This window comes from Oncorhynchus clarkii, chromosome 18 (assembly GCF_045791955.1).
Source record: "Oncorhynchus clarkii lewisi isolate Uvic-CL-2024 chromosome 18, UVic_Ocla_1.0, whole genome shotgun sequence".
In the NCBI taxonomy this organism is placed as follows: Eukaryota; Metazoa; Chordata; class Actinopteri; order Salmoniformes; family Salmonidae; genus Oncorhynchus; species Oncorhynchus clarkii.
Window position 1 is genome coordinate 42054461 of NC_092164.1, and position 26679 is coordinate 42081139.

At 41.9% G+C, this 26679-nt stretch overlaps 1 protein-coding gene across 1 annotated transcript; it reads right to left on the reverse strand.

Annotated features, from left to right (window-relative positions):
- Nucleotides 1–1683: 1683 nt before the first annotated feature.
- Nucleotides 1684–26540, reverse strand: LOC139373528 (cytosolic non-specific dipeptidase-like). The gene is made up of 12 exons (XM_071114148.1): nucleotides 26398–26540; nucleotides 25658–25749; nucleotides 24748–24891; nucleotides 19394–19556; nucleotides 10149–10237; nucleotides 6957–7157; nucleotides 6537–6621; nucleotides 6035–6195; nucleotides 5517–5681; nucleotides 4673–4814; nucleotides 4388–4535; nucleotides 1684–3276 (listed from the first exon to the last, which is right to left on the reverse strand). Exons 2-12 carry the CDS (start codon nucleotides 25715–25717, stop codon nucleotides 3210–3212), a joined length of 1425 nt encoding a protein of 474 aa, XP_070970249.1. The 5' UTR covers nucleotides 25718–25749; nucleotides 26398–26540; the 3' UTR covers nucleotides 1684–3209.
- Between the last annotated feature and the right edge of the window lie 139 nt (nucleotides 26541–26679).

Sequence of the window (26679 nt, forward strand, 5' to 3'; positions counted from 1 at the left end):
AGCTGGCTGATTTATGGGAAGTAATTTGACACCTTTAGCCATCCTGCATGACTGAATTGATTTATGTTACAAATCCCTTTAAAGGACAAATTAAATAGCATTGATCTAGATAATCTAGACTAGATTGCCTAGATTCTGGCCAACTAGGCCAATTGTTTTGAACACCAATTGGTATAGCAAGTGTATTGATTAAAGTGTCATGTGCTCGTAAGCCTTCAATACTCTGGTACCAGTGGCCTACTCGAAATATTCCTGGAGGTTTTAGTTCAGCTTCTGACTGGTGAACTCAAGAAAAATACATGGTTTTGTGTCGCCCTCTAGTGCCCACAATGCCACAATGTTATCATTCCACAGGGTGAGGAGATAGGTTGTTTTTGCTGCCTGACATCTTCCAAAGGCATATCCAAGGTAGTATCATAATTAGCCTACATGGGTCAATTGCAACCAGCATTGGCCAGTATACTATCACGAGGTAATCTCTCGTTAAAACATAAATTGCAACCATTATTGATCAATATATTTTCGCCCTCTGGTGGTTATCATCGGTGTAAATTAAATATTTTTTAGCAGACCAAGGGGTTGTTTTAGCAACGCATCCCTTTGAAAGCAGCATATGAGTCAAACAATTATTCTAGTGGCAAAATTCACTACAACGTTAAATAGGATACTTTTTGTCATAAAGTCTGTCTCGTTTAAACGGAGTTTGGAACATCTGTGCGTCAAACCGGGTAAATTAAGGTTGGGTTGTTTTTTGACGATGTACATTTGCCCACTAACATGGGGTGAACAGCTGCAGTGATTGCTCTCTATCAAAAAAGCATAGACAGTGAGGTTGACCTGCCCAGCAGCTCCGACTATTTACGTAAGACAACACGTTTTTTTTAACTGCACCAAACACCTTAGTTAGATGTAAAATTTCCCAACTAAAACATCCTCGGCCAAAACGTAAAAATTACAGATTTGAGTTATCTTCATTCTGGGGGTTTTAAGGAAGCGAAATCGGCTTCTGCGTCTACAGTGGTACAATGGATCGTGCTCACTAGGGCATACACTTGCAAAATGTTTGGAGAATTAAAACAAACGGTTGTTATTGAAAAAGTGCAGGCTGTACCTTCGCATTTCAGTTGATGTTCTTCCATTTGGTGCCTAATGAACACAACCCTGGTGTCAGGTTGGATCTGGAGACGGGCTAGCACTTGACAATACCAACATGAAACAGAATGCCCATTCTGATCTCCCCAACTCCTCTGGCAGTACGATTTCTGCACCTCTGGGCTGTGGAAGATCCCACTAGTGGCGGTTCTAGAACATTTCAACTGGGGGGGGGGGGGGGGGGGGGGCAAGCTGGGCCAGTTGTACTGTTAGAGGGGCCAGCTACATTAGACGTTGTCATATCGTTTTCTTCACTGCATTGCAGGCAAAATACCATGTTCATTAATCATCATCGTTGCCACTGTCTTATAATGGATGTAAAAAAAGAATAACTAATTTTTGCTCTGTAAAAATTTCAAACTCCACACTTAGGGTGGGAGCACAAAATTGTTGTCACAGGAGCACTGCCCCCCCCCCCAGAACCACTAGTGGATCCCACTGTGCAAAAACTGGTTGAATCAATGTTGTTTCCACAACTATGTGATGACATTGAATCAACGTGTGGAAATTATTGGATTTGCAAAAAGTTAATTAAGATACGGGAATTTCATTTATTTTTAACATAAATCCAATGACAGTGATTTTTTTTGTTGATTGCACATTAGTTGAAAACTCAACCAAATGTCAATCAAAACAAGACTGCCTAGCAGGATGAGTCTGACCACCTGTCTGCAACAGGACAACCCCACTGGTTACATCATTCCACCTGTCAAAACACACACACAAATCAACATTTGAAATCAACCAAGGGCACATCCTGTAGCTTGGATAGGAACATCAACCCCATTCAGTCACTCCTGGGTTCTATCATTAACCATCCCTCCACACTGTCCTTAGGCCCGTTGACTCCCCTTCATGAACTGTCAAATGAAAAGCCCAGGGAGAAGGAGGGATCAGTTTGGGATTGAGCCTCAACTCACTGGGCACATATCAAGTCAACGCTAATTCCACGTAATTTAATTGAAACAACGTTGATTCAACCAGTGCGCCCAGTGGGAAGGGTCAGTCACATTACATTTGTATGACTGTGGAAATTAAAGAAGCCAAAATCACATTTGAAATGTGTGGATTCTGTTTTCTTTGGATTGATGGCATGACATGGGAAGTTTTCAGGATATTGGAAGCATGATAAAAAAAGACAAGACTGATGTTATGATTTATTGAATATATTGGCATGTGACTGTTGTTGTTTCACAGTGACAAGGGAGAAAGTAGATGCATTACACAGGTCAAGTCATGCTCCAGTTTGAAAGAGAACCTTGAATGGCTCAATCAAGATGCCATTTTGTATACTGTACTATTTAATGTAATGCAAAAGTATGGAGATATTTTCATCACTTAGAATACTTCTGAATATATGCCTCCAATATCTGCGGATGTCTATGGCTATGTCCTGTGTGTTCATTTCTCTGGTCTACTCATGTTGTAAGACTGCAATATACATTTCAATACATACTGCAATGTTCTGCTTCCTGAGTGAACTTCTTCATAAATGATTACACATAGTATTTAACAGGAATAAATTAGTTGAAATGGGTGTGCTGGTTTCTTTTCTTTTTTTACATTACAGTTGTAGGTTTCCCAACCAAGCTAACATCGTAAGATAAAAAATGATCAGGTATAAAATCATCTCCAAGCCCTCCAAATGGAGGAAATGAGTGCATGTCAGTGTGCTGTTGTCTATTAGCAGTAACATAAATACACCACAACAAAGCTGTGACATCATGGACGTGTAATAGGGTATATACTGTCCACGTTTCCTTGTCGAGTTTGGTTTAGTTCATCTATAACACTCTGATGAAGTAGATGAAGATATACAAGATGGCACTTCTACAATACAATAATCAATACTTCTATATTATTTTCCTCTACTTATCACCTTGTTGGGAGATATTACAAATTACTAAAGGAACATCTTCAAGGATCTGCTTTGCTGTACAGCAGCAGCAGTTCATGGAAAACATTATGAAACTTGCATTGGATAGAAAATTAAAACAGTTGGGTCCACAAGCTCAGGAGGCAGAGGGATACATCTCACTCAGGTCTGGCTAGTTCATTTACTCCAACTGGGAGACCTCGTGGAAGTATGCGCCAAGCATCTTGATGCCCTGGATGTAGTTTGTCCTGAAAGTAAACCATAGACATATATTCATATACATTTACATACAGTGCATTCGGAAAGTATTCAGACCCTTCCCTTTTTCGACATTGTTCAATTACAGCCTTATTTTAAAATTGATTAAATACATTTTTTCCATTAATCTACACAAAATAATGACAAAGCAAAAACAGGTTTTGAAATTCATGCAAATGTATTAAAAATAAAACACAGAAATGCCTTATTTACATAAGTATTCAGACCCTTTGCTATGAGACTTGAAATTGTGCTCAGGTGCATCCTGTTTCCATTGAACATATTTGAGATGTTTCTACAATTTAATTGGAGTCCACCTGTGGTAAATTCAATTGATTGGACATGATTTGGAAAGGCACACATCTGTCTATATAAGGTCCTACAGTTGACAGGGCATGTCAGAGCAAAAACCAAGCCAAGACCACGCATGACTAGCTTCGGGACAAGTTTCTGAATGTCCTTGTGGCCCAGCAAAAGCCAGGACTTGAACCCGATCAAACATATCTGGAGAGACCTGAAAGTAGCTGTGCAGCGACGCTCCCCATCCAACCTGTCAGAGCTCGAGAGGATCTGCAGAGAAGAATGGGTGAAACTCCCCAAATACAGGTGTGCCAAGTTTGTAGCGTAGAAGAAGACTTGAGTTTGTGGTCGTTGCCAAAGGTGATTCAACAAAGTACTGAGTAAAGGGTCTGAATACTTGTGATTTCAGTTTTTTATTTTTAATACTTTAAATGTCAACTTGTTTTTGCTTCCTCATTATGGGGTATTGTGTGTAGATTGCGGATTTAAAAAAATCCATTTTGGAATAAGACTAACATAAAACGTGGAAAAAGTCAAGGGGTGTGAATACTTTCCGAATGCACTGTAGACGTGTAACATCATTGAATTAAACAACAAGATGTACATTAAGACTCCATCGAGAAGCTAATAATAATGTGGGTGCTTATATTTGTCATATTTCACATGTGCAAGTGTGTATTCAATGCATGTGTGAAATGGAAATGTGTTTTTTTGCATATCTCAAGTCCCCGAGACACGCCATTATCGCAGTCCCATGCATCCAGACAGCGTATAGATAAAAAGACAACCGTGGCAGCCTACCTGTTGAGTTTCTCATTCTGTGAATGTGCTCCGTCGTCAGACGAGCCCATGGGCAGCAGCATGACGTTACGGCCGGTGGCTTCCTGGAAGGTCAGCGTGACGGGGATGCTGCCGCCTTCCCGTGTCAGGTCAGGCTCCACACCAAACACTATGTGGAAAAAAGGAGAGAACAAGACATTATTGCTCAAAAATGTTATAAATATTTAAGGTAGACCAGTGTTGTGTGTGCATGCATGTCTGTGTGCGTGTGTCTGAGTGAGAGGGTTTGCCTGTGTATCCACACACCTGTCTTCATGGCCTTTCTACCAGCCATGTAATGGGGATGGTTGAAGTCAGACACCCAGGCCTTGGCCCCATGGCCCATGTACACCTTGAGCTTGTTGGGACTCTCCAGCTCAGCAAACTTCTTCTCCAGGTGGCCAATAACCTTGATAGGATTATACATACATTTCTAAATATATGTTTCCACATTCATATTAAAGTCTCATTGAGATCAAAAATATGATATGAACAGTAATGAAAAGGACAGACAGTCAGAATGCTATCAGGGCTGTCTGTGTATGGCATTTACTGTATTACAGGCTAATAGAGCAGTGGTTCCCAACCAGGGGTACTAGGAACCTTGGGGGTACTTAGCCTATGCACAGAGGGTACTTCAGAAGATTCCTGAGACCATTGGCCTTCTGGTAAAATGCACATTATGGGGTACTTCAGGGGTACTCCGGACGGAACAAAATTCAGGTGGTGGTACAGTAACCTAAAAAAAGGTTGGGAACCACTAATAGATGGACCTAATGTTTGAGAGTGAATTTAAATGTAAGGAATGGACCAGTGGTGGGGGATGCTTGTCCACTACTATTTCATCCAAAAGTCTAGAACATGCAATGTGCTTATTCGATAACACCTTTAATTAAGTTATCTAAATACCTGATCCTAGTCCTGTATTTAAAGAACTGAATTCAACTTATTACTGAGCCGACCTTTAACACTCTTCATATGTCAGCCTAACATGTTGAGGTGTTAGGATTTGAGGTAGGGGAATGGATCCCAGACCTGCACTTAAAAGAGTAAGGCCGGAAATGATCTAAAAACCTGAGTTGAGTTCTATCTAAATTATAGAGGTTTCTACCTGTTTCTCCACCACTTTGGGGTCCATGTCCGGGACCAGGCGGATGGAGAACTTGCCGATGACCTTGCGGGGAATGACGGTCTTAGCACCTCCGTCGGAGAAGGCCCCCTCTATGCCGTGCAGGGAGAGGGAGGGGTACCTCCAGCGGTGCATCAGGATAGCCTCCTGCAGACGAGGGTCAGAGGAGAGAGCAAAGGACAATATGAACCAGAGAACATTTAGCCTCCTGCAGACGAGGGTCAGAGGAGAGAGCAAAGGACAATATGAACCAGAGAACATTGGGAATTAATCACTTAAATTGACTGAGAATCAACCAGTATTACTTTTAAAACTAGTTGGTAATTTCAGACATTGGCCCTGTTTGAACAGTTCAGAAATGCATACGTAAGCAGTGAGATCAAGGTTACCACCCTATTACTTTAACCAATGCAACCAATTAAGATCAGTGATTGATTAAAGGGAGGTAGGAAAGAACGAAGGTCTTCATTTTTGAAGTATTTGGACATAACCATCCATACCTTGGTGTCGTGTAGGAGCTTCCCAGCTCCAACGTCCTTGGCATACTCCACCATGTCAAAGTCGATCTTCTGGTACAGTTTCTTTTCCTCGTCTGTGACCTTAGCCACATCTTCGTACATCCCCGGGACCAGGATCTTCCCCTTCTTGTCCACCAGGGAGCCTGAAGGAGGAGACACCAGGGTCAGGTTCACGATTGCACGCAAAATAATACATTTCACAATGAAAAACTAAAATGAGTCGCGCCGAGTTTCAGTCCTTTTGTTTGGTGCATTATGAACACGATGACGCAGAGATATCATATGCCCTGTCCAGAAACAACCCCCCCAAGCCCCTACAAAACCCCCTAGGCACTTGTATAGATTTCATTCTAGGATTTTGTTTGATTCTATTGAAGGGCTACAATGCTGTTGCATATACCCATCCAATTATTTCATACCTATATCCTTATATAGCTCTATGATAATACTATTCCAGCACATCAGCACACCTGATTCAACTTACCCATCAGTGCGATGAGGTCGGTCATGGCTTCATGGACAGAGCCCCCAAACACCCCAGAATGGAGGTCCTTGTCACAGCACGCCATCTGACAAAACAAGAAGGTTTAAAGCAGGGCTATGATCCATGCACAGTTTGTGGTAAATGCACCCTCTAGATTTGTCTGACTCTGGGTTTCCAAAACTCCGTCCTCAGGACCCCAAGTGGAGCATGTTTGGTTTTTGCCCTAGCACTACTCTGTAGATTCAAATAATCAACTAATCATCAAGCTTCGATAATTTGAATCAGCTGTGTAGTTAGGGCAAAAAACAAAACGTGCATAGAGTTTGTGAAACGATGGTCTAACTCTATGGCTTCACCACAATGACAATCACAGTTTTTTTTAGTGGGAAGAGAGCCCTCTAGCTAACTCTATGGCCTCACCTCAATGAAGAAGTAGCAGATCCCCCTCAGTCCATAGGTGATGCAGGGCTTGGTTTTGCCCAGCCAATAGTTGTCTGAGATGCACACGTAATCCACGTCCTTCAAGAAGGTGTCTTTGCGGGCGAACACCAGATCGTCCAGGCCCTCTGAGCCGGATTCCTCCATGCCCTCGAAGCAGAACTTGATGTTGATGGGAAGCTCCTGTTTCCATGAGAGAGGTATGAATGAGAATCTCAGCAGGCAAAATATGGCACATAATCTTAATGACGCTATTTTCTGGCTGTAAATGTTGTTGAGAAGACGTCACATAACCAGATTACAACCAACTGGTCTCTGCTGAAGTGCTTTGAAAGGCTAGTCATGGCTCACATCAAAAGCATCCTCCCGGATACCCTAGACCCACTCCAATTTGCATACCGCCCAAACAGAGCCACAGATGACGCAATCTCAATCACACTCCACACGGCCCTTTCCCACCTGGACAAAAGGAACATGTATGCGAGAATTTCAATGACTACAGATCAGCGTAGTGCTCACAAAGCTAAGGACCGTGGGACTAAATGGGCCACCCCCCAGGTGGTAGGGGTAGGGAACAACACGTCTGCCACGCTGATCCTCAACACTGGGGCCGCTCAGGGGTGTGTACTTAGTCCCCTCCTGTACTCCATGTTCATCCACGACTGCGTGGCCAAACACGACACCAACGCCATCATTAAGTTTGCTGACGACACAACAGCCTGATCACTAACAACGATGAGACAGCCTATAGGGAGGTCAGAGAACTGGCAGTGTGGTGCCAGGACAACAACCTCTCTCTCAATGGGCTGTAGTGGAGCGGGTTGAGTTTAAAGGACCACAACCTATCATGTTCCAAACACACCAGTCGTGAAGAGGGCATGACAAAGCCTATTACCCCTCAGGAGGCTGAAAAGATTTGGCATGGGTCCCCAGATCCTCAAAAAGTTCTACAGCTGCACCATTGAGAGCATCCTGGTCAGTTGCATCATCGCCTGGTATGGAAACTGCTTGGCATCTAACCGTAAGGCGCAACAGAGGGTAGTACGTATGGCCCAGTACATCACTGGGGCCAAGCTTCCTGCCATCAGGACCTATATAATAGGCAGTGTCAGAGGAAACCCCATAAAATTGTCAGAGACTCACCCAAGTCATAGACTATTCTCTCTGCTACCGCACAGCAAGCAGTATTGGAGCATCAAGTCTAGGATCAAAAAGCTCCTTAACTTCTTGACTCTACTTGAGACGCATATGTCTCAAGTAGGCACCTGGAAATGCAAATGCGCTACGCTAAATGCTAAATGTACTCGTTAAAACTCAAACCTTGATCAAAATTCACAAGCAGGGTATTGAATTAAAGCTACACTCGTTGTGAACCTAGCCAACAAGTCAGATTTTTAAAATGCTTTTCGGCGAAAGCATGAGAAGGTATTATCTGATAGCATGCACCACCTGAAAATGCCCGAATGCGACGTAAACAAAGACTCTGCTTATCCGACGCAGCACAAAACGCAGAAATAAAATATAAAACATTCATTACCTTTGACGAGCTTCTTTCTTGGCACTCCTATATGCCCCATAAACATCACTATTGGGTCTTTTTTTCGTTTAAATCGGTCCATATATACCCAAAATAGCTTTCTATGGAAGCTGTGTCATTCAGAAAAAAACATCGTTTTTAAACGCTGCGTAATTTTTTTAAATTAAAAAAGTTGACGATAAACTTTCACAAAACACTTCGAAATCCTTTTGTAATCCAACTTTAGGTATTAGTAAACGTTTATAATCTATCAAAATGATTACAGGGCGATGTATATTCAATAGCTCCTCGTTTGCAAATCAATGGCTGCCAATGTCCACATTAACAACATCCGGGTGGAGACTGGAAGAAACAGAAGCCAGATAGATGGATTTTCCAACAATAAATTCAATTGAAAATGACGACAATGGCGACATCGTGTGGAATTTGTATGAATTGCATGCAGGTCGATATTAAATGTTGTCCTCTTTTAACAACCCATGGAAGTGACTTATGGAAATTATTTTTAGCTTTCAGAGAGCAGTTTTTCTTGCGTTTTTCAATGAAACACACGATCTGTTATAGTCACAGCCGTGATTTAACCAGTTTTAGAAACTTCAGAGTGTTTTCTATCCACACATACTAATCATATGCATATACTATATTCCTGGCATGAGTAGCAGGACGCTGAAAAGTTGCGCGATTTTTAACAGAATGTTCAAAAAAGGAGGGGGTAGAAGTAAGAGGTTCAACTTCTACCCCCAAGCCATAATACAGCTGAACAATTAATTAAATGGCCACTGGACTATTACATTGACGACCCCCCCCATTTGTTTGTACAGTGCTGCTACTCGCGGTTTATTATCTACGCATTGTCATGTCACTCCTACCTACATGTATTTTTTACCTTTGTTTATTTGGTAAATATTTTCTCAACTCTTCTTGAACTGCAATGTTGGTTAAGGGCTTGTAAGTAAGCATTTCACGGTAAGGTCTACACTTGTTGTATTCGGTGCATGTGACAAAGTTTGATTTGATACATACAGGTAGATCTATTCACCACATATTCAAGACACTAAATTAATGTACCTGGCAGGCTGACAAAAGACTACTTCAACTTCTAAAGCACCGTCAGTCCTGTGTTTAACTTTGACAAATGGAGATCAATCATTCAATTAAATTACATTTATATAGCTCCAGCTTTCAAGCATCAGTGTCAAAGTGCTTCCAGTAACCCAGCCCACACCCCCCAAAAAAACTATCTAGAGGAGGAATAAAGAGGGGATGCCCATCCTCCTCTGGCTGTACCTCCATGATTACGATGTCAGTGAGCTAGTATAAGACATAGGTCAGCTCAATCATTAAACGCTGATGATAGGAGATAAAGATTACTTGAGGACCTTTGGACGGCCATGCTGCTGACAACACTGATGTGATCGACTGTAATCAAGATGAAAAGTCTTAAAGCGAAGAGGCTTTTTACCCTGTAGCTGACATCTCAACACCAAGTCCTTTAAACCTTGCCTGTTATTAGTTGCCTAACCAAGAAAAGGGCACCTGTACTAAAACTGTTTTGAAAACACAATACCATGGGGTTCTCTCTGTCATGGGCTAGCTTCAGTGAGTGCTACTTATCAAGTTGTGGTGCTGTGTCTTACCTGTTGGATCTTCTGGTAGCCCTCGATACAGTTGAACCAGGCCAACACTGGACCTTTGTCGTCTGTTGAGCCTCGGCCATAGAGCTTCCCTGCAGGGGATTAAGTTGCTGATTATGTTTTTATGATGAGGATCATGATGATGATGATGATGATGGACTACATAATCTGCAAGCCATAGGTGTCTTAGTAAAAATAAAAATAAATCTAAAGCGTGAATTACTAAAACCATAAGAAAATTTTGAAATTATAATGATCTACTATATCATCTTGGAAAACTCTTGCAGGCTTTAGTCATTGAAACGAGATATCATTATAGACTAGGGCGGTATAAAGATTTTTCTCATTGTCATACCATCCTACTCTCATCCTGGGATTTATCGTATTACCGGTTTAACATACAAGGGGCGCTAAAAACGCAAGAAAAGCCCATTGGCCTCTATTCCCAGAATGCTACCAAATTAGCACAAATGTAGGAGAGTTCAAATGGTTATTCCATCAAACTTCCAATTATTAGAATAGTACACAAACGCAGAACATCCAGGTTTAGGGTCAGTGTCCCAAGCCCGCGAACAGGAATGTTCCAAGTTCAGACAGAAGGGGGAATCAGATCGCTATGATCGCCAGGAACTTTAGTTTTGGTTTATATTTTCATTTGTTGCGCTACTAGTACTGCCTGATGATGTTAAGGAGGCAGCTACAGTAGTTGGATGATATTAACATCTTCAGTTTTTATTTCATTAAATGTATTTTAATTAATCTGGGTGCTTACGTCACCTACTAACACCCTGGTACTACTGATAGCTCCCGTTCTCCTTACTCCTGTGTAGAAGTCCATAATGTTAAATAAATAAAGCATCCCAAGGTTAACGCTATAGGTATTGTTATAAGGGAGTGTGAAACTATCGAAACATGTAACAGTTTTATCGTTGTTATTTATATAGTTTTACAGAGTGATAAAAACTATTGCTGTTGCTAGCTAGCATGTCTTTCTGTGATGCCGATGGTTAGCTGAGCTGCCAACGTATGCTAGTGTTGCATTATGGGAGATGTAGTTTTAGCTCTAAGGTCTGATTGGGATGAATGCAATTTTCAGTTGTAGCTTGTTTGCATTACAGTGTTTTTGTACATGAGTTGTATTTTAATACTGTCAACACTGAAAGCACCAAGCAATGTATTGGAGATGTGAGACAGGATATGTGTTTTACTTTTCTTCATGCTCCTCTAGAGAACAACTTGTCAGATGGTGCATTGAAGACTGATGTATTCCTGCCCTTTCGTAATACCATTGCAGATCTACATAGAAGGCCAAAAAGACAGCCTTGGTGTCGCTCTTCATTTCTTGGTTCTTCTGTGGTACATATAAAGACCGCTTTTCAAACTAATAGCGAAATCACAGACACTGTTGTCTAAATGTTAACGAGCAAAAAACAAACATAACTAATTGCAAAGACCAGCAAAACCAGCTATAAGTTACACATGCATGGCTAGTAGATACCGAATTGGTGAGAGTGGACATTTACAAGCAAAAGTGAACGAGAGACATTGTAAAAATTAACAAAGTTGTGATGCATCCTTTTCTGAAGGAACAGCAGCATGTGTACATGGAACAGAGGGGAGAAGAAAGGTGGGGGGGGGGGAAATAGTAGGAAGCACTTCCTACTAATTGCAACTGTACAGATAACTCATCCAGAGCTCTTTGACTTCTGAAGAAAGCCATAAGATATGATGGCAAACATTTAGTAGTGAAATGCATACAAGTGTAACGTCATCACTTCATGTGCGCTGCACAACAGAGACTCACTGATCGATATACAACACGATGGACTCACCAGCTCTTGCCTTCTCCTTCTGAAAATAGCAAACAAACACATGACTGGCTCAACTGTTCTGTGGAACTAAGGTAAGCGTCATAATGTAAGAGGTGAAGTGAACACTATCGGTTTTATCTCCTAATATATTGCAAGTTGACTGCAGGTATTAAGTAGCTACAAATATTAAAATGTATGGCTTTTTCCAAATGCCCCGGTATACACGGAATAACACCCAAGCCTATTATAGACCAATAAAAGACATTGAAAAAAATGCTACTTAAAAAGGAAAAAAATAAAATCAGTACTAGCTTCCCTGTGAAACATATCAAGAGTCAAAAGAAGGAAATTAGGTAATCAAAGGGGGAGACGGTTTGATTTATGAGTGGTGAAGAGAATATAGCAACAGTCAGGTGACTGTCACAAGTTAACAAGTAATGACCTGTCAGCATGAAAGGAAAATGCTGCTGACACATCTCTGCATGACACACTGAAACCAGACTAGAGACGAGACTAAAACCAGACTAGACTAAATATACAGTGCCTTCAGAAAGAATTCATACCCCTTGACTTATTCCAAATTGATTAAATTGTTGTTTTTTTCACACCCATAATACCCCATCAATGAAAACACATTTATAGAAATGTTTGCACATTTATTGAAAATGTAATCTCATTTACATAGGTATTTACAACCCAAGTCAATGATTTATAGAAGCACCTTTGGCAGTGATTACAGCTTTGAGTTGTCTTGGGTATGTCTATCAGCTTTGCACATCTGGATTTGGTGATTATCTCCCATTCTTCGTTACATATTTTTTCAAGCTCTTAAATTAAATGAGCGGCAGTGAACAGCAATCTTCTTTCTACAAGTCTTTCTTCAGCTTTTCAATGGGATTTAAGTCTGGACTTTGGCTGGGCCACTCAAGGACTTTCACATTCTTGTTCTATAGCCATTCCAGAATTGCTTTAGCTGTATGGTTGTGGTCACCTTCCTGTTGGAACTTTCTCCCCCAATGTAAGGTCGTTTGCACTCTGAAGCAGGTTCTCATCAAGGCTTTGCATGTATTTTGCTCCATTCATTGTTCCCTCCATTTATACCATTCTCCCAGTCCCTCCCTAGTCCTTGCCGGTGACAAGCATCCTCAGAATGATCCTGCCACCACCATGCTTCACGGTAGGGATGTTGTTAGACGGGTGATGAGCCGTGTCTGTTTTTTTCCCAGACATAACGGTTTACATTCAGGCCAAAGTTTCATTTTTGTCTTGGCAGACCACAAACTTCTGCTTTATGATCTCAGTCCTTCACGTGCCTTTTTGAAAACTACAGGCATGCTGTCATGTGCCCTTTTCTCAGGAGTGGCTTCTGTCTGGCCACTCTCCCATAAAGCTCAGATTAGTGAAGTGCTGGATAGACTGTTGTCCTTCTGGCAAGTTCTCCCATCTCAGCCAAGACACTCTGTAGTTCTGTCAGAGTGGTCATCGGGTTCTTTGTCACCTCCCTGGCCAAGGTCCTTCTTGACCAGTTGCTCAGTTTGGTCGGACGGCCAGTTCCAGGCAGCGTCTGGGTAGTTCCATTTTTTTGTTTTTGTTTTCATTTCCAATGAAGGGGACCACTGTGCTCTTGGAAACTTCCACCACTCTAGAAATGGTTTTACACCTCATAAATGCCTCATCAAAACGCTCTCTCTGAGATTGACAGAGTTCGTTGGACTTCATGGTATAGTTTCTGCTCTGACATGTAGTGTCAACTGTGGGACCTTTTACAAACAGGTGTGTTTCTTTCTAAATCATCTCCAAACAATTTTATTGGCCACAGGTGGACTCCAATCAATCGTAGCGACATCAAGAAAAAACAAACCCCAAAAAACAGGTGGGGACATTGATGAGCAAGACTTGATGGTAACGAGACTGTTTCTAGTAAGGGATATATTTTAGAGACAGGTGATTGCTGGACCATTGAGAAAAGTTCCTTATCAAACACTCATTTGATCCAATCATTATAAACCCATTTTAATGCAAGTGACCCTGAAAACAGCCTAGACTACCACACATGTAATCTGTAGTTTGGAGTTTAGGTTCATTAGTGCAGACATTGAAAAACTTGCAACTAACCAAGCATTCGGAAAGTATTCAGACCCATTGACTTTGTCCACATTTTGTTACATTACAGCCTTATTCTAAAATTTATCAAATTAATATTTTTCCTTCAATCTACACAGAATACCCCACAATGACAAAGCAAAAAGAAGTTTAGACATTTTTGCTAATTTATTAAGAATAAAAAGTACTCAGAACCTTTGCTATGAGACTTGGAATTGAGCTCAGGTGCTGCCTGTTTCTATTGATCACCCTTGAATGAAGTTGTACAAACATCTCATGTCCACCTGTGGTAAATTCTATTGATTAGAAAGGGACACACCTGTCTATAGGTCCGACAGCTGAAACTGCATATCAGAGCAAAAACCAAGCCATGAGGTCGAAGGAATTGTCCGTAGAGCTCCGAGATAGGATTGTGTTGAGGCACAGAGCTAGGTAAGGGTACCAAATCATTTCTTCAGAATTGAAGAGCCACGAGAACACAGTGGTCTCCATCATTCTTAAAAATGGAAGAAGTTTGGAACCACCAAGACTCGTCCTATAGCTGTCCGCCCGGCCAAACTGAGAAATCGGGGGGGGGGGGCTTGGTCAGGTATGTGACCAAGAACCCAATGGTCACTCAGAGAGCTCTAGAGTTCCTCTGTGGAGATAGGAGAACCTTCCTGAAGGACAACCATCTATGCAGCACTCCACCAATCAGGCCTTTATGTAGAGTGGCCAGACAGAAGCCACTCCTCAGTAAAAAGGCACCTAAAGGACTCTGACCATGAGAAGCAAGATTCTCTGGTCTGATAAAACCAAGATTGAACTCGTTGTCTTGAATGCCAAGCTTCACGTCTGGAGGAAACCTAGCACCATCCCTACGGTGGGATGTTTTTCAGCGGCAGGGACTGGGAGACTAGTCAGGATCGAGGGAAAGAGGAATGGAGTACAGAGAGATCCTTGGTGAAAACCTGCTTCAGAGTGCTCAGGACCCCCGACTGGGGCGAAGGTTCATATATTTTTTTAACAATTTTTGCTTTGTCATTATTGGGTATTGTGTGTTGAATGATGAGGATTTTTTTAAATTCCATTTTAGAATAACGTAACGTTCTTGGTAACGTAACAAAATGTGTAAAAAGTCAATGGGTCTGAATACTTTCCAAATGCACTGTATGGCCTGGACTATTGGCTATGTCTAAAGGGCTTATGACCAAGATACCACAATCATTTATGGGCATGCCACACCTTTATAGCTCTTTACACCTTGAATACAGTGTTCTGTAGCTTTCGTAGACTAGCAGCGAAATGGTTAAAGGAGTGCCACATACAACTGCAGTCTGCTAGCAGATTAGATTTTTTATTCAGTAGTCATGGAGCATGATGCCATGTAGAAATGGTTTTAGATAAAAAGGAATAAAAGACAAAAACAATGGATAAGAACCAACAGAAATTAAAACAAGAACCAACAGAAATCGTGAAACCTATAAGCAATGTTCCCTATATTTTTTTCGGGACTGAGTAAGTTTCAAGTCTGCAGAGTTTGCAACTTGAATGGCGTGAAAATTCTGTGCAACTTCCAGCACATTTACTGTGAACACTGAGGCTGTAACTGCTTAAAGTTACAGTTATAACAGTGGCCAAGTAGGCTACTGTGGTTATTTGATCATGTTGGCCTACCATAAAAAAATAATTTGGAGAACATGCAGCCCATAACATTTTAACATGGAAATGTGTGGTGTTCAATGTTTATTATTTTTATTTTACTTTTATTTAACTTAGCAAGTCAGTTAAGAACAAATTCTTATTTTCAATGACAGCCTAGGAACAATGGGTTAACTGCCTTGTTCAGGGGCAGAACGACGAATTGGTTCCTTGTCAGCTCGGGATTTCAAACTTGCAACCTTTCGGTTACTAGCCCAACACTAACCACTAGGCTACCCTGCCGCCCCGGGGTAGGCCTACATTCCATGAGACTTAAAAAACATGTAGGGATTGACAACCTGTTTATCCACTCAGGCAAGGTAACTGAAAATGTTGTGTTGTTTGAAGCAAGAAACCACTTTACAAAATAAAATTCCTGAATTATTCCTATACCATTATTACATAGAATCAGAAAAATTATGCTACCCTCTGCCTATTGGCTACTTAGCTTAATCAAGCCTGTAGGAAGTAACCACTCCACTATTGCTGACTAGAAATTAGCTATAACTGGGCTAATAACGCTACATGCAGTTCTTGCTTTGACCTCAAAACAAGCGCATCTACTCATGACCACTCATGCTATAAAAACAGTCCAGTTCAAAGTGAATGGCACAAATCCATATATGGCAAAGGTCTATTTGCATATAGGGATACTGCAGCTCTGATTGGTTATGGCACACTGGTCTGTGTAGAGCAGGGGTGTCAAACTCAAATACCCAGTGGGCCAAAATGTAAAACCTGAACAAAGTCACGGGCCAACATTGAACAAATTAACCTTTTAATATGGACCCAAACAAGTTTTGCTTTAACATTGAATATGGAACAAGCATCGCTTATTACCATACAATATATAATTTAATAGTGGAGACATGCAAAATCGAATTTCAAATGAAAAAACACATCAATGGCATTCATTTATTAAATAAATAAAATGTAAATAAAAATTGTATGCCTCTTTTCTATTTGCCTTCTGATTTAAATACCAAAATAAACTTTTTCCACTGGCTAATAATTTTACAAATAAAATGATAATAAATCAATCAACCATTCAAGCCCATGCCTTGTAGCAAGAAAAAGTGCATAAAGAAAACATTAATTATTGCACACTGGTCTAATCTGATGTGCCCAAGCCAGATACCTGGCATCTCTTCTTGGATGCTAGTTCATCAATGTCTGGGCTCAAGCTCTGAGCTGAAGAAATCCTCAGTATCGAGCGAAGATGTTCATCAGTCAGACGTCTCCTGTGAGTTGTTTTGGTCATCTTCATCGAGGAGAAAAGTTGCTCGCATAGATAAGTGCTGCCGAACATGGAGAGCATCTGAGCAGCTTGGGTGCAGAGCTGAGGCATTGTGTCAGGGATGAACCGTGGAAACTGTGCGGCGCCCACAGCATCATACTTTGACTTCAGCGTGTCGTTGCACTGGAGTTCAATCAGCTCCATTTGGATGTTGGTTGGTGCATTTTCCACATCAACTGCGAAGGGATTACTAAGCAGTTCAAACTTGCATTTCTGGGCATCGAAGTCGGCAAATCGCCGGCTAAACTCAGCGGCGAGAACACTGAGTTTTTCAGCAAACTGTGCGCATGGGAACACGGCGGTAGAGATCTGCGCTTTTATGGATTGGCAGCAGGGAAAATGGCAAGGGTTTCCTTGCAGCATCTGATTCTCCCACAGGCACAGTTTAGTTTTGAAGGCCCTCACTGCAGCGTACATGTCTGTGATGATGCGCCCCCGCCCCTGAAGCTGCAGGTTCAGCGCATCGAGATGGCTCGAGATGTCACAGAGAAAGGCCAGCTCACACAGGAACTTTTGCTCCCGGAGCTCTGCTGTATCCTTCCCTTTGGTTTCCAGGAATTGACATATTTCCTCACGCAGCTCGAAACATCTGTTCAGTACTTTTCCTCTGCTTAGCCATCTCACCTCTGTGTGATACGGCACGTCTGCGTATTCCGAACCACACTCCTCCAGAAAATATTTAAACTGGCGGTGATTTAGACCTTTGGCTCTTATAAAGTTAACTACCTGTGTTACTGTGGTCATAACATGTTCCATCTTTAGGGCTTTGGCACACAGTGCTTCCTGATGTATGATGCAGTGGTAAACAGTTAGCTCACCTGCACAGTTCTCTTCCCGCATCTTCTCCCGAACCATGCCCACCAGTCCACTCTTTTTACCGCACATCGCTGGCGCACCATCTGTCGTTAATCCAACGAGTTTATCCCACGGCAGCTTTATTTCAGTTACACATTTGGAAACCTCCTCAAAGATTTCCTTTCCTGTGGTTGTGCCATGCATTGATTTGAATCCTAATAGCTCCTCCGTAACACACAGATTTGAGTCCACTCCACGGATGAAGACTGACAGCTGAGCAGTATCAGATGCGTCGCAGCTCTCATCCACAGCGAGGGAGAACGCAACAAAATCTTTTCCCTTTTCCATCAGCTGGTCATACAGATTGGTGGCAAGATCACATGTGCGATCAGCTACTGTGTTCCTGCTCAGGCTCACGTTTGAAAATGCTTGTTTTTTCTCTGGGCATACGAGGTCACAAACCTTCATCATGCACTTTTTCATGAACTCTCCCTCATTAAAGGGCCGGGCTGATTTTGCGATCTCTGCTGCCACTATATAACTAGCCTTTACAGCAGCCTCGCTTTGTGATGTTGCTTTTTTAAACATATTCTGTTGTGAAACCAAACTTCTTTTCATCTCCTCTACTTTCTGGCTCCTTTGAGTCATGTCCAGGTCCTTGTATTTGTCATGGTGTTTCGTTTCATAGTGTCGTCTAATGTTGTACTCCTTACTTACAGCCACGTTGACTCCACAAACAAGACAAACAGGTTTGTCTTTTACATATGTAAACAGATATTCTGCCTCCCACTTGTCCAGAAAGCTCCTGTTTTCTGCCTTTCTTTTCGCCATTTTTGGGAAGGGTTAGCTCGCTGACAGTTGTAGCGTCTATGTTGCTATGACTACTGTCACAGAGGAGAGAGCGTTTTTGGGTCCTGTCCTGATTGGCGCGCAAAAACAGCAGAGCATTATAGGATTCGTAGTATTAGTGGTGAATGCGCTGTATAATACCGGCGGGCCAGCTCTAGTAGTAATTTGGTATTGTCTCGCGGGCCAAATATAATTACCCCGCGGGCCAAATTTGGCCCACGGGCCAGAGTTTGGCACCCATGGTGTAGAGTATGGGCCTGAGTCGTGCCTGTCAAAGCAATAGAATCCTACTCCAATGCTCTCTGCCTACAAGAAAATATCTTACCTAATTCAGTGTTTGGGTATGTTTCATTGAAAGTGGCTAATGTTGCGTTGATTAGATCACAATTCGCACAGTAGAGGGAATTGTTGATAGTGTTAACTAAAGGCGAAAACTTTAGATGTTCAATCTCATGCTTCCCTGCAAGGGCTGACATTTCTACTGCACAGCAGTCCCAGGGGAGCTGCACGCGTGAACATTGCCTAGAAGGTAGTAAGTTATACTGTTGATACAAAGAGTAAGAAGTAACCTAAATTGCACAAGCCAATGCAAATCATACTTCCCCAAAAGGAGAACAACGCTGAAACATCAAAGTCCAAATCTCAACACTGGCATAGATTTTGATGTTTCAGCATTGTTCTGTTTTTTTGTGCTTTGGAATAGCTACTCTCACCATCTTTCTCCACCAGAGTGAAGGGCTCCGTGTCCCAGCCGTCATCGATGGCAGCTGGCTGGACATCCAGGTGGCCGTAGATGCACACAGTCTTCTTACCCGGGTCGGAGCCCAAGGAACCCAGGATGATGGGTGGCAAGGGGATCTCCTCTCCGGAGGGAAGCTGAAGGGGCAAAAATTAAAAGGTCTCACTCAATGGTCTAAAAATCCATCTTTTCCTCTTCTCGCCATTGCACTGACATGAAAGAAATTACCAGGTGAAAAATGAAGAGGAGGAGACAGACTTTCAAGCAACAGATACAGCAAACCAGTTGAAGGAGATCAAGGGGGTCTGAGCCGGCCAGAGGATCGACAGCAGTGTTCTTTCCTGGAAGCCTTTCATGCTCCACAAGGAAGAAGAGGACTAAGTGAGGAAAGACTAGGGTATATTATATACAATGAAAGTAAAGGGAGCAGATGCATTTCAACTCAAAATGTTATGTACAGTTTGACTGCTGAATAGGCTGGTGTTGACACAATCTATGCAGACAATGTAGCTGGGCAACAAGTACCGATTGATAAAACGTTATCACCACACATTTAAAATACAAGGAAGACCAGGTAGCCCTGAAGTGCAGGACTAATGCATGATAAATATGCTACATGGCCAAAAGTATGTGGATACCTGCTCGTCAAACATCTAATTCCAAAATTATGGCCATTAATATGGAGTTAGTCCCCCCTTTGCTGCTATAACAGCCTTCACTTTTCTGGGAAGGCTTTTCCCTAGATGTTGGAACATTGCCACAAGGGCATTAGTGAGGTCGGGCATTGATGTTGGGCGACTAGGCCTGGGTCGCTGTCGGCATTCCAATTCATCCCAAAGGTGTTTGATGGGGTTGAGGTCAGTAGTCTGTGCAGGCCAGTCAAGTTCTTCCACACCAATCTCAACAAACCATTTCGGTATGGACCTCACTTTGTGCAAGGGGGCATTGTCATGCTGAAACAGGAAAGGATCTTCCCAAAACTGTTGCCACAAAGTTGGAAGCACAGAATCATCTAGAATGTCATATGCTGTAGCGTTAAGATTTTCCTTCACTCTCAACCGCACCTGCTCTCTCCAATTCTGAAAGCTCGCCTATGAAAAGCCAACTGACATTTACTGCTGAGGTGCTGAGCTGTTGCACCCTCTACAACCACTGTGATTATTATTATTTGACCCTGCTGGTCATCTATGAACATTTGAACATATTGGCCATGTACTGTTATAATCTCCACCCGGCACAGCCAGAAGAGGACTGGCCACCCCTCAGAGCCTGGTTCCTCTCAGGTTTCTTCATAGGGAGTTTTCCTAGCCACCGTGCTTCTACATCTGCATTTCTTGCTGTTTGGTGTTTTAGGCTTAGTTTCTGTATAGCACTGTGACATCGGCTGATGTAAAAAGCACTTTATAAATACATTTGATTAATTGAGTGATTGGAACCAAGGGGCCTAGCCCGAACCATAAAAAATTGCCCCAGGAAAAGTATTTCTCCTCCACCAAACTTTAGAGTTGGCACCAATGTTCCCTCTAAGCTGCGCTCCCGAGGAATGCCAAGCAGAGCGCATAAGAAATATCTGCCCACAGAGAGAAGCACAAGCTTGAACTTCACTCAACTTTCTAGAGTTTTCCCTGTTAGTTAACATTATCAATGTTTCCGAGTCAATCCAATATTAGCCACTTTCAATGCAACATAATGAAACAAAGCAAACTATTCAAGAGATTATGTTGTAGGCAGAGCACATAGGAGTAGGATTCTATTGCACGTGACTGAGCCCGTAGTCTACACAGACCGGTGTGACATAGCCAATCAGAGATGCAGTTGGCCTATGCAAATAGACTATTGCCATATACAGTGCCTTCGGAAAGTATTCAGACCCCTTGAGTTTTCCACATTTTGATAGGTTACAGCCTTATTCTAAAATGGATTAAATAAAAAAAGAAAGCCTCAGCAATCTACACACAATACCCCATAATGACAAAGCGAAAAGGTTTAGACAATTTTGTAAATTTATAAAATAAAAAAACAAGTACATTTACATAAGTATTCAGACCCTTTGCCATAAGACTATAAGAATTGAGCTCTGGAGAAACCAGTTTCCATTCATCATTCTTGACATGTTTCTACAATTTATTTGAAGTGCACCTGTGGCAAACTCAATTGATTGGACATGATTTGAAAAGGCACACACCTGTCTATATAAGGTCCCACAGTTGACAGTGCATGTCAGAGCAAAAACCAAGCCATGAGGTCGAAGGAATTGTTCGTAGAGCTCTGAGATAGGATTGTGTCGAGGCACAGATCTGGGGAAGGGTAGCAAAACATTTCTGCAGCATTGAAGGTTCCCAAGAACACAGTGGCCTCCATCTTAAATGGAAGAAGATTGGAACTAGAGCTGGCTGCCCGGTCAAACTGAGCAATCAGGGGGAGAAGGGCCTTGGTCAGGGAGGTGACCAAGAACCTGATGGTCACTCTGACAGAGCTCTAGAGTTCCTATATGGAGATGGGAGAACCTTCAAGAAGGACAACCATCTATGCAGCACTCCACCAATTAGGCCTTTATGGTAGAGTGGCCAGACGGAAGCCATTACTCAGTAAAAAAAGGTACATGACAGACCAGCTGGAGTTTACCAAAAGGCACCTAAAGGACTCTCAGACCATGAGAAACAAGATTCTCTGGTCTGATAAAACCAAGATTCAACTCTTTGGCCTGAATGCTAAGCGTCACGTCTGGAGGAAACCTGCTACCATCCCTACGGTGAAGCATGGTGGTGGCAGCATCATCCTGTGGAGGTGTTTTTCAGCGGCAGAGACTGGAAGACTAGTCAGGATCGAGGCAAAGGTGAATGGAGTAAAGTACAGAGATCCTTGATGAAAACCTGCTCCAGAGCACTCAGGACCTCCGACTGGGGCGAAGGTTCACCTTTCAACAGGACAACAAAGCACATAGCCAAGACAACGCAGGAGTCGCATCGGGACAAGTCTCTGAATGTCTGAGTGGCCCAGCCAGAGCCCGATCTGACATCTCTGGATGCTATTTAGTGAGTTATTAGCCCAGTTATAGATCATTTGTAGTCAGCAATAGGGGAGTGATTACTTCCCACAAGAGCACAAAACATGTACATTTATCTTTGAAAAGTGAGTCAGGTAAATAACTGTCAAAGTGGCAGTGTTGTATTTTGAGCATGGCTTGAATAAGCTAAGTAGCCAATAGGGAGAGAGTAGCATAATGTGTCTGATTCCCTGTAATAATGGTATGGGAATAATAAAGCATTTTATTTGTAGTGGTTTCTCGCATCAAACAACATTTTCAGTCATAAACAGGTTAATGTCCTACATTGAACACCACACATTGGCTGCTACTGTAGGCTGAATGATGGAAATAGTTATTCTATGTTAAAATGTTATGGAATGCATTTTTCGCCATTGTTTTTCATTGTAGGCCACTATTGTAGGCATACATTATGATCAAATAGCTACTTGGCCACTGTTATAGCTGTAACTTTAAGCAGGTACAGCCTCAGTGTTCACAGTAAATGCACTGGAAGTTGTACAGAATGTTTGCAGACAGCAGATCTGAAATTTGATCAGTGGCAAAAATGTAGGGAATATTGGTTGGCACTATGCAGTTGGGCAGATAGCGTTCTCCTGGCATCCGCCAAACCCAGATTTGTCTGTCGGACTGCCAGATGGTGAACCATGATTCATCGCTGCAGAGAACACGTTTCCACTGCTACGGAGTCCAATGGAGGCAAGGTTTACACCTTTCCAGCCGACGCTTGGCATTGCGCATGGTGATCTCAGGCTTGTGTGCGGCTGCTCTGCCATGGAAATCCATTTCATGAAGCTCCCAACAAATAGTTATTGTGCTGATGTTGCTTCCAGAGGCAGTTTGGAACTCGGTAGTGAGTGTTGCAATCAAGAACAGACGTTTTTTTACACGCTACTTGCTTTAGCATTCGGCGGTCCCATTCTGTGAGCTTGTGTGGCCAATGACTTCACGGCTGAACCGCTGTTGCTCCTAGATGTTTTTACTTCACAATAACGGCACTTACAGTTGACCGGGGCAGCTCTAGCAGGGCAGAAATTTGACAAACTGACTTGTTAGAAAGGTGGCATCCTACAACAGTGCCAGTTAAAAGTCACTGAGCTCTTCAGTAAGACCATTATACTGCCAATGTTTGAGGCAATGGTGATTTTAAAACAGATTTTAATGGCTGTGATATGAGAGAACTGAGGATGGATCAACAACATTGTAGTTACTCCAGAAAACTAACCTAAATGACAGAGTGAAAAAAAGGAAGAAAGTACAGAATAAAAATATTCTGAAACATGCATCCTGTTTGCAATAAGGCACTTAAGAGAAAATGCTACAAATGTTACAAAGACAGTTACTTTTTGTCCTGAAAACAAAGCCTTAGGTTTGGGGCAAATCCAACACAACACCCCTCTTCATATTTTCAAGCATGGTGGTGGCTACATCATGTTATGGGTATGCTTGTCATCGGCATGGACTAGGGAATTTGTGTGATAAAAACTAACAGAAGAGAGCTAAGAAAACCTGTTTGTCTGTTTTCTGACAGACACTGGAAGACAAAATTAACCTTTCAGCCGGACAATTACCTAAAACACAAGGCCGAATATATGGGCTCCCGAGTGGTGCAGTGGTCTAAGGCACTGCATCTCAGTGCTTGAGGCATCACTACAAACACCCTGGTTTGAATCTACAACTGTCCGTGATTGGGAGTCCCATAGGGAGGCGCACAATTGGCCCAGCGTTGTCCGTGTTTGGCCGGTGTAGGCCATCATTATAGATAAGAATTTGTTCTTAACTGACTTGCCTAGTTAAATAAAGGTTACATTTAAAAATATATATATTTACACTGGAGTTGCTTATCAAGACGACATTGAATGTTTCTGAGTGGCCTAGTTACAGTTATGAAGTAAATCGGCTTGAAAATATATGGCAAGACTGTCAAGCAATGATCAACAACCAACTTGACAGAGCTTGAAGAATTAAAAAAATAACAAATGTGCAAATACTGTACAATCCAGGTGTGCAAAGCGCTTAAGAGACTTACCCAGAAAGACTCAAAGCTGTAATCGGTGCCAAAGTATGTATTGACTCATGGGTGTGAGATATTTCTGTATTTCATTTTCAATACATTCTTTAACATTTCTAAATACACTTTCACTTTGTCATTATGGTGTAAGTGAATGTCGATGGGTGAAATTATATATATTTAAGTAATTTTGAATTCAGACTTTAACACAACATGTGGAATAAGTCATGGGTATGAATAGTTTATTGTGGCACACAGTGCAAAGTCCTACCTTCTGTTTTCCAATGTCCACCATCTCCACTGTGCCCCCCAGCTTCTCAATGTCCTTGGCTGCCATCTCCATCATCTTCTTGATCTCCCCGCGCTTCTCTGGCCAGGCAGACACACTCTGCACTGCCACCCATTGGGCAAGACGCTAGAGGCAGAGTAGAGCGAGAAAATAGTGTTTTTTAAATGTAGGATATTTATTTTGAATTGTTCAACATTGTTTCTTTGGCAACAAGTATTTGTCATGCCAAAAAAAAAAAATGCCTTTTCAATTGAGAGGCTTTGAAGCCAATTTCATACTCACTCAGTTCATGTTCAATAATCAAGTTTCATAGTTCTCGGTCGTCTTTTTAAATAAGGAGTCAATTTGTTTTCAGCACTTTTATTTCTATGACTTAGCAAATAATCTTGTTGCAATACACATCATATCGATTCCTAAGTATAGTGATAATATTGTATTGTGAGGTTCCTAGCAATTCCCAGCCCTATACTTGTTCTTCAAGTTTATGAATAGGAAAACCCACAAACACATTACTTGGTTCTTGTGGCAAGGAAGTGAAGTCTGAGGCACTAAACCTAATACCCTACAGTGGTGTGGTGTCCTATCTTATGTTCTGGTGTTGTTTTTGCTACCATGTCAGTTCTTGCTACTCGTGATCTAAAGGGGTTGAAGAAGTGAAAGCAATAGCATGCCATTACCAGGCTAAGATTTGACTCTGTTCTTATCAAGTCCTTCTAAATCTGAAGTTTAAGAAATTAAATAATTTAATATCATTTGAGATTCACATGCAAAGTAATGTTCGTCAAAACATTAGTATGGCTAGTCCCAAATGCATGAATCAACTCAGTCAAGTCGCAGATAGTAAAACATGACTAAATGCATTATCATAATTCAAGTAATGAGAAAAGGCTACCTCAATGTACAGCTCCTGGTGTTCGTCCACATATTTAAAAAGTGCTGGAAGATGAGCCATGATGAGCTAAAGAGTTTACTGGAGTCTAAGAGCTGTTGAGACAGACAGACTAACGTTACTTTGGACTACGAACTGACAGGGAGAAATGCACATGCCTCAACAATCTACTGTAACATGTTATCGACCATTAGCTCCTCCCAAACTGCTGACTGTGACACCAGAAGTACGTTAGTTGTGACCGCATGATATTATCTCTGAAACCCTGAACATTACAAACAACAAAGTAACAGTCAACTTCTAGCCAATAGTTTTTTTATTTTTTATGGCAACATAGTTTAAACCTTTTTGGAACAGATTCTAAACTTGTTGCTGGGAATGTGATGGTCAGCAAACAGAGGCAAGTCACCCTCAGCTAGCTACTGTACTTAGCTAACGTTAGTTATCTACAGTAGCTAAATTAATAACGTTAGTGTATCTAACGTTAGCACGATGCTTTCAGGGTAAGACAAAGTAATGCACCAATAAAGCTAGCTACAAAACACAATAACAAGCCAATTTAGCTAGCTACATTGGTTAGCCAGCTAGCTAGCAAACACTGGCAAGTTTAGCTTACTATTTAACAAGTCAGTAGAGCACGCTAAATGAGCTCCGAAATATATTGTGAAATATGACTACAACTGTGTTGCAAAGACATTTCAGAAAATGACAGTCATCACCATCGGGCACTTTTGCTTACTCACTGTAGAAAAAGATTGTGCTGCGCTTCTTCCTCTCAGGGGTGTATTAAATGAGGGGATTCGATTAATCTGTCCCGGGCGCCCATGTAGGCGTGCTTTGCACCGGGTGAAAGTTGATTGGGATTCGCTTTGGAACCGGGCTGCCTCGCGGGCGTGAGCTCGGGGTGCTCTGTTCAAAGCCCACGGCTCCAAATAAAAATGACGTAATTAACCACGATGAGTAATGAGTATGATTATGTTATAAAAACGCTTTATCTGCATTCACAATGAAAATTAAGACAGATT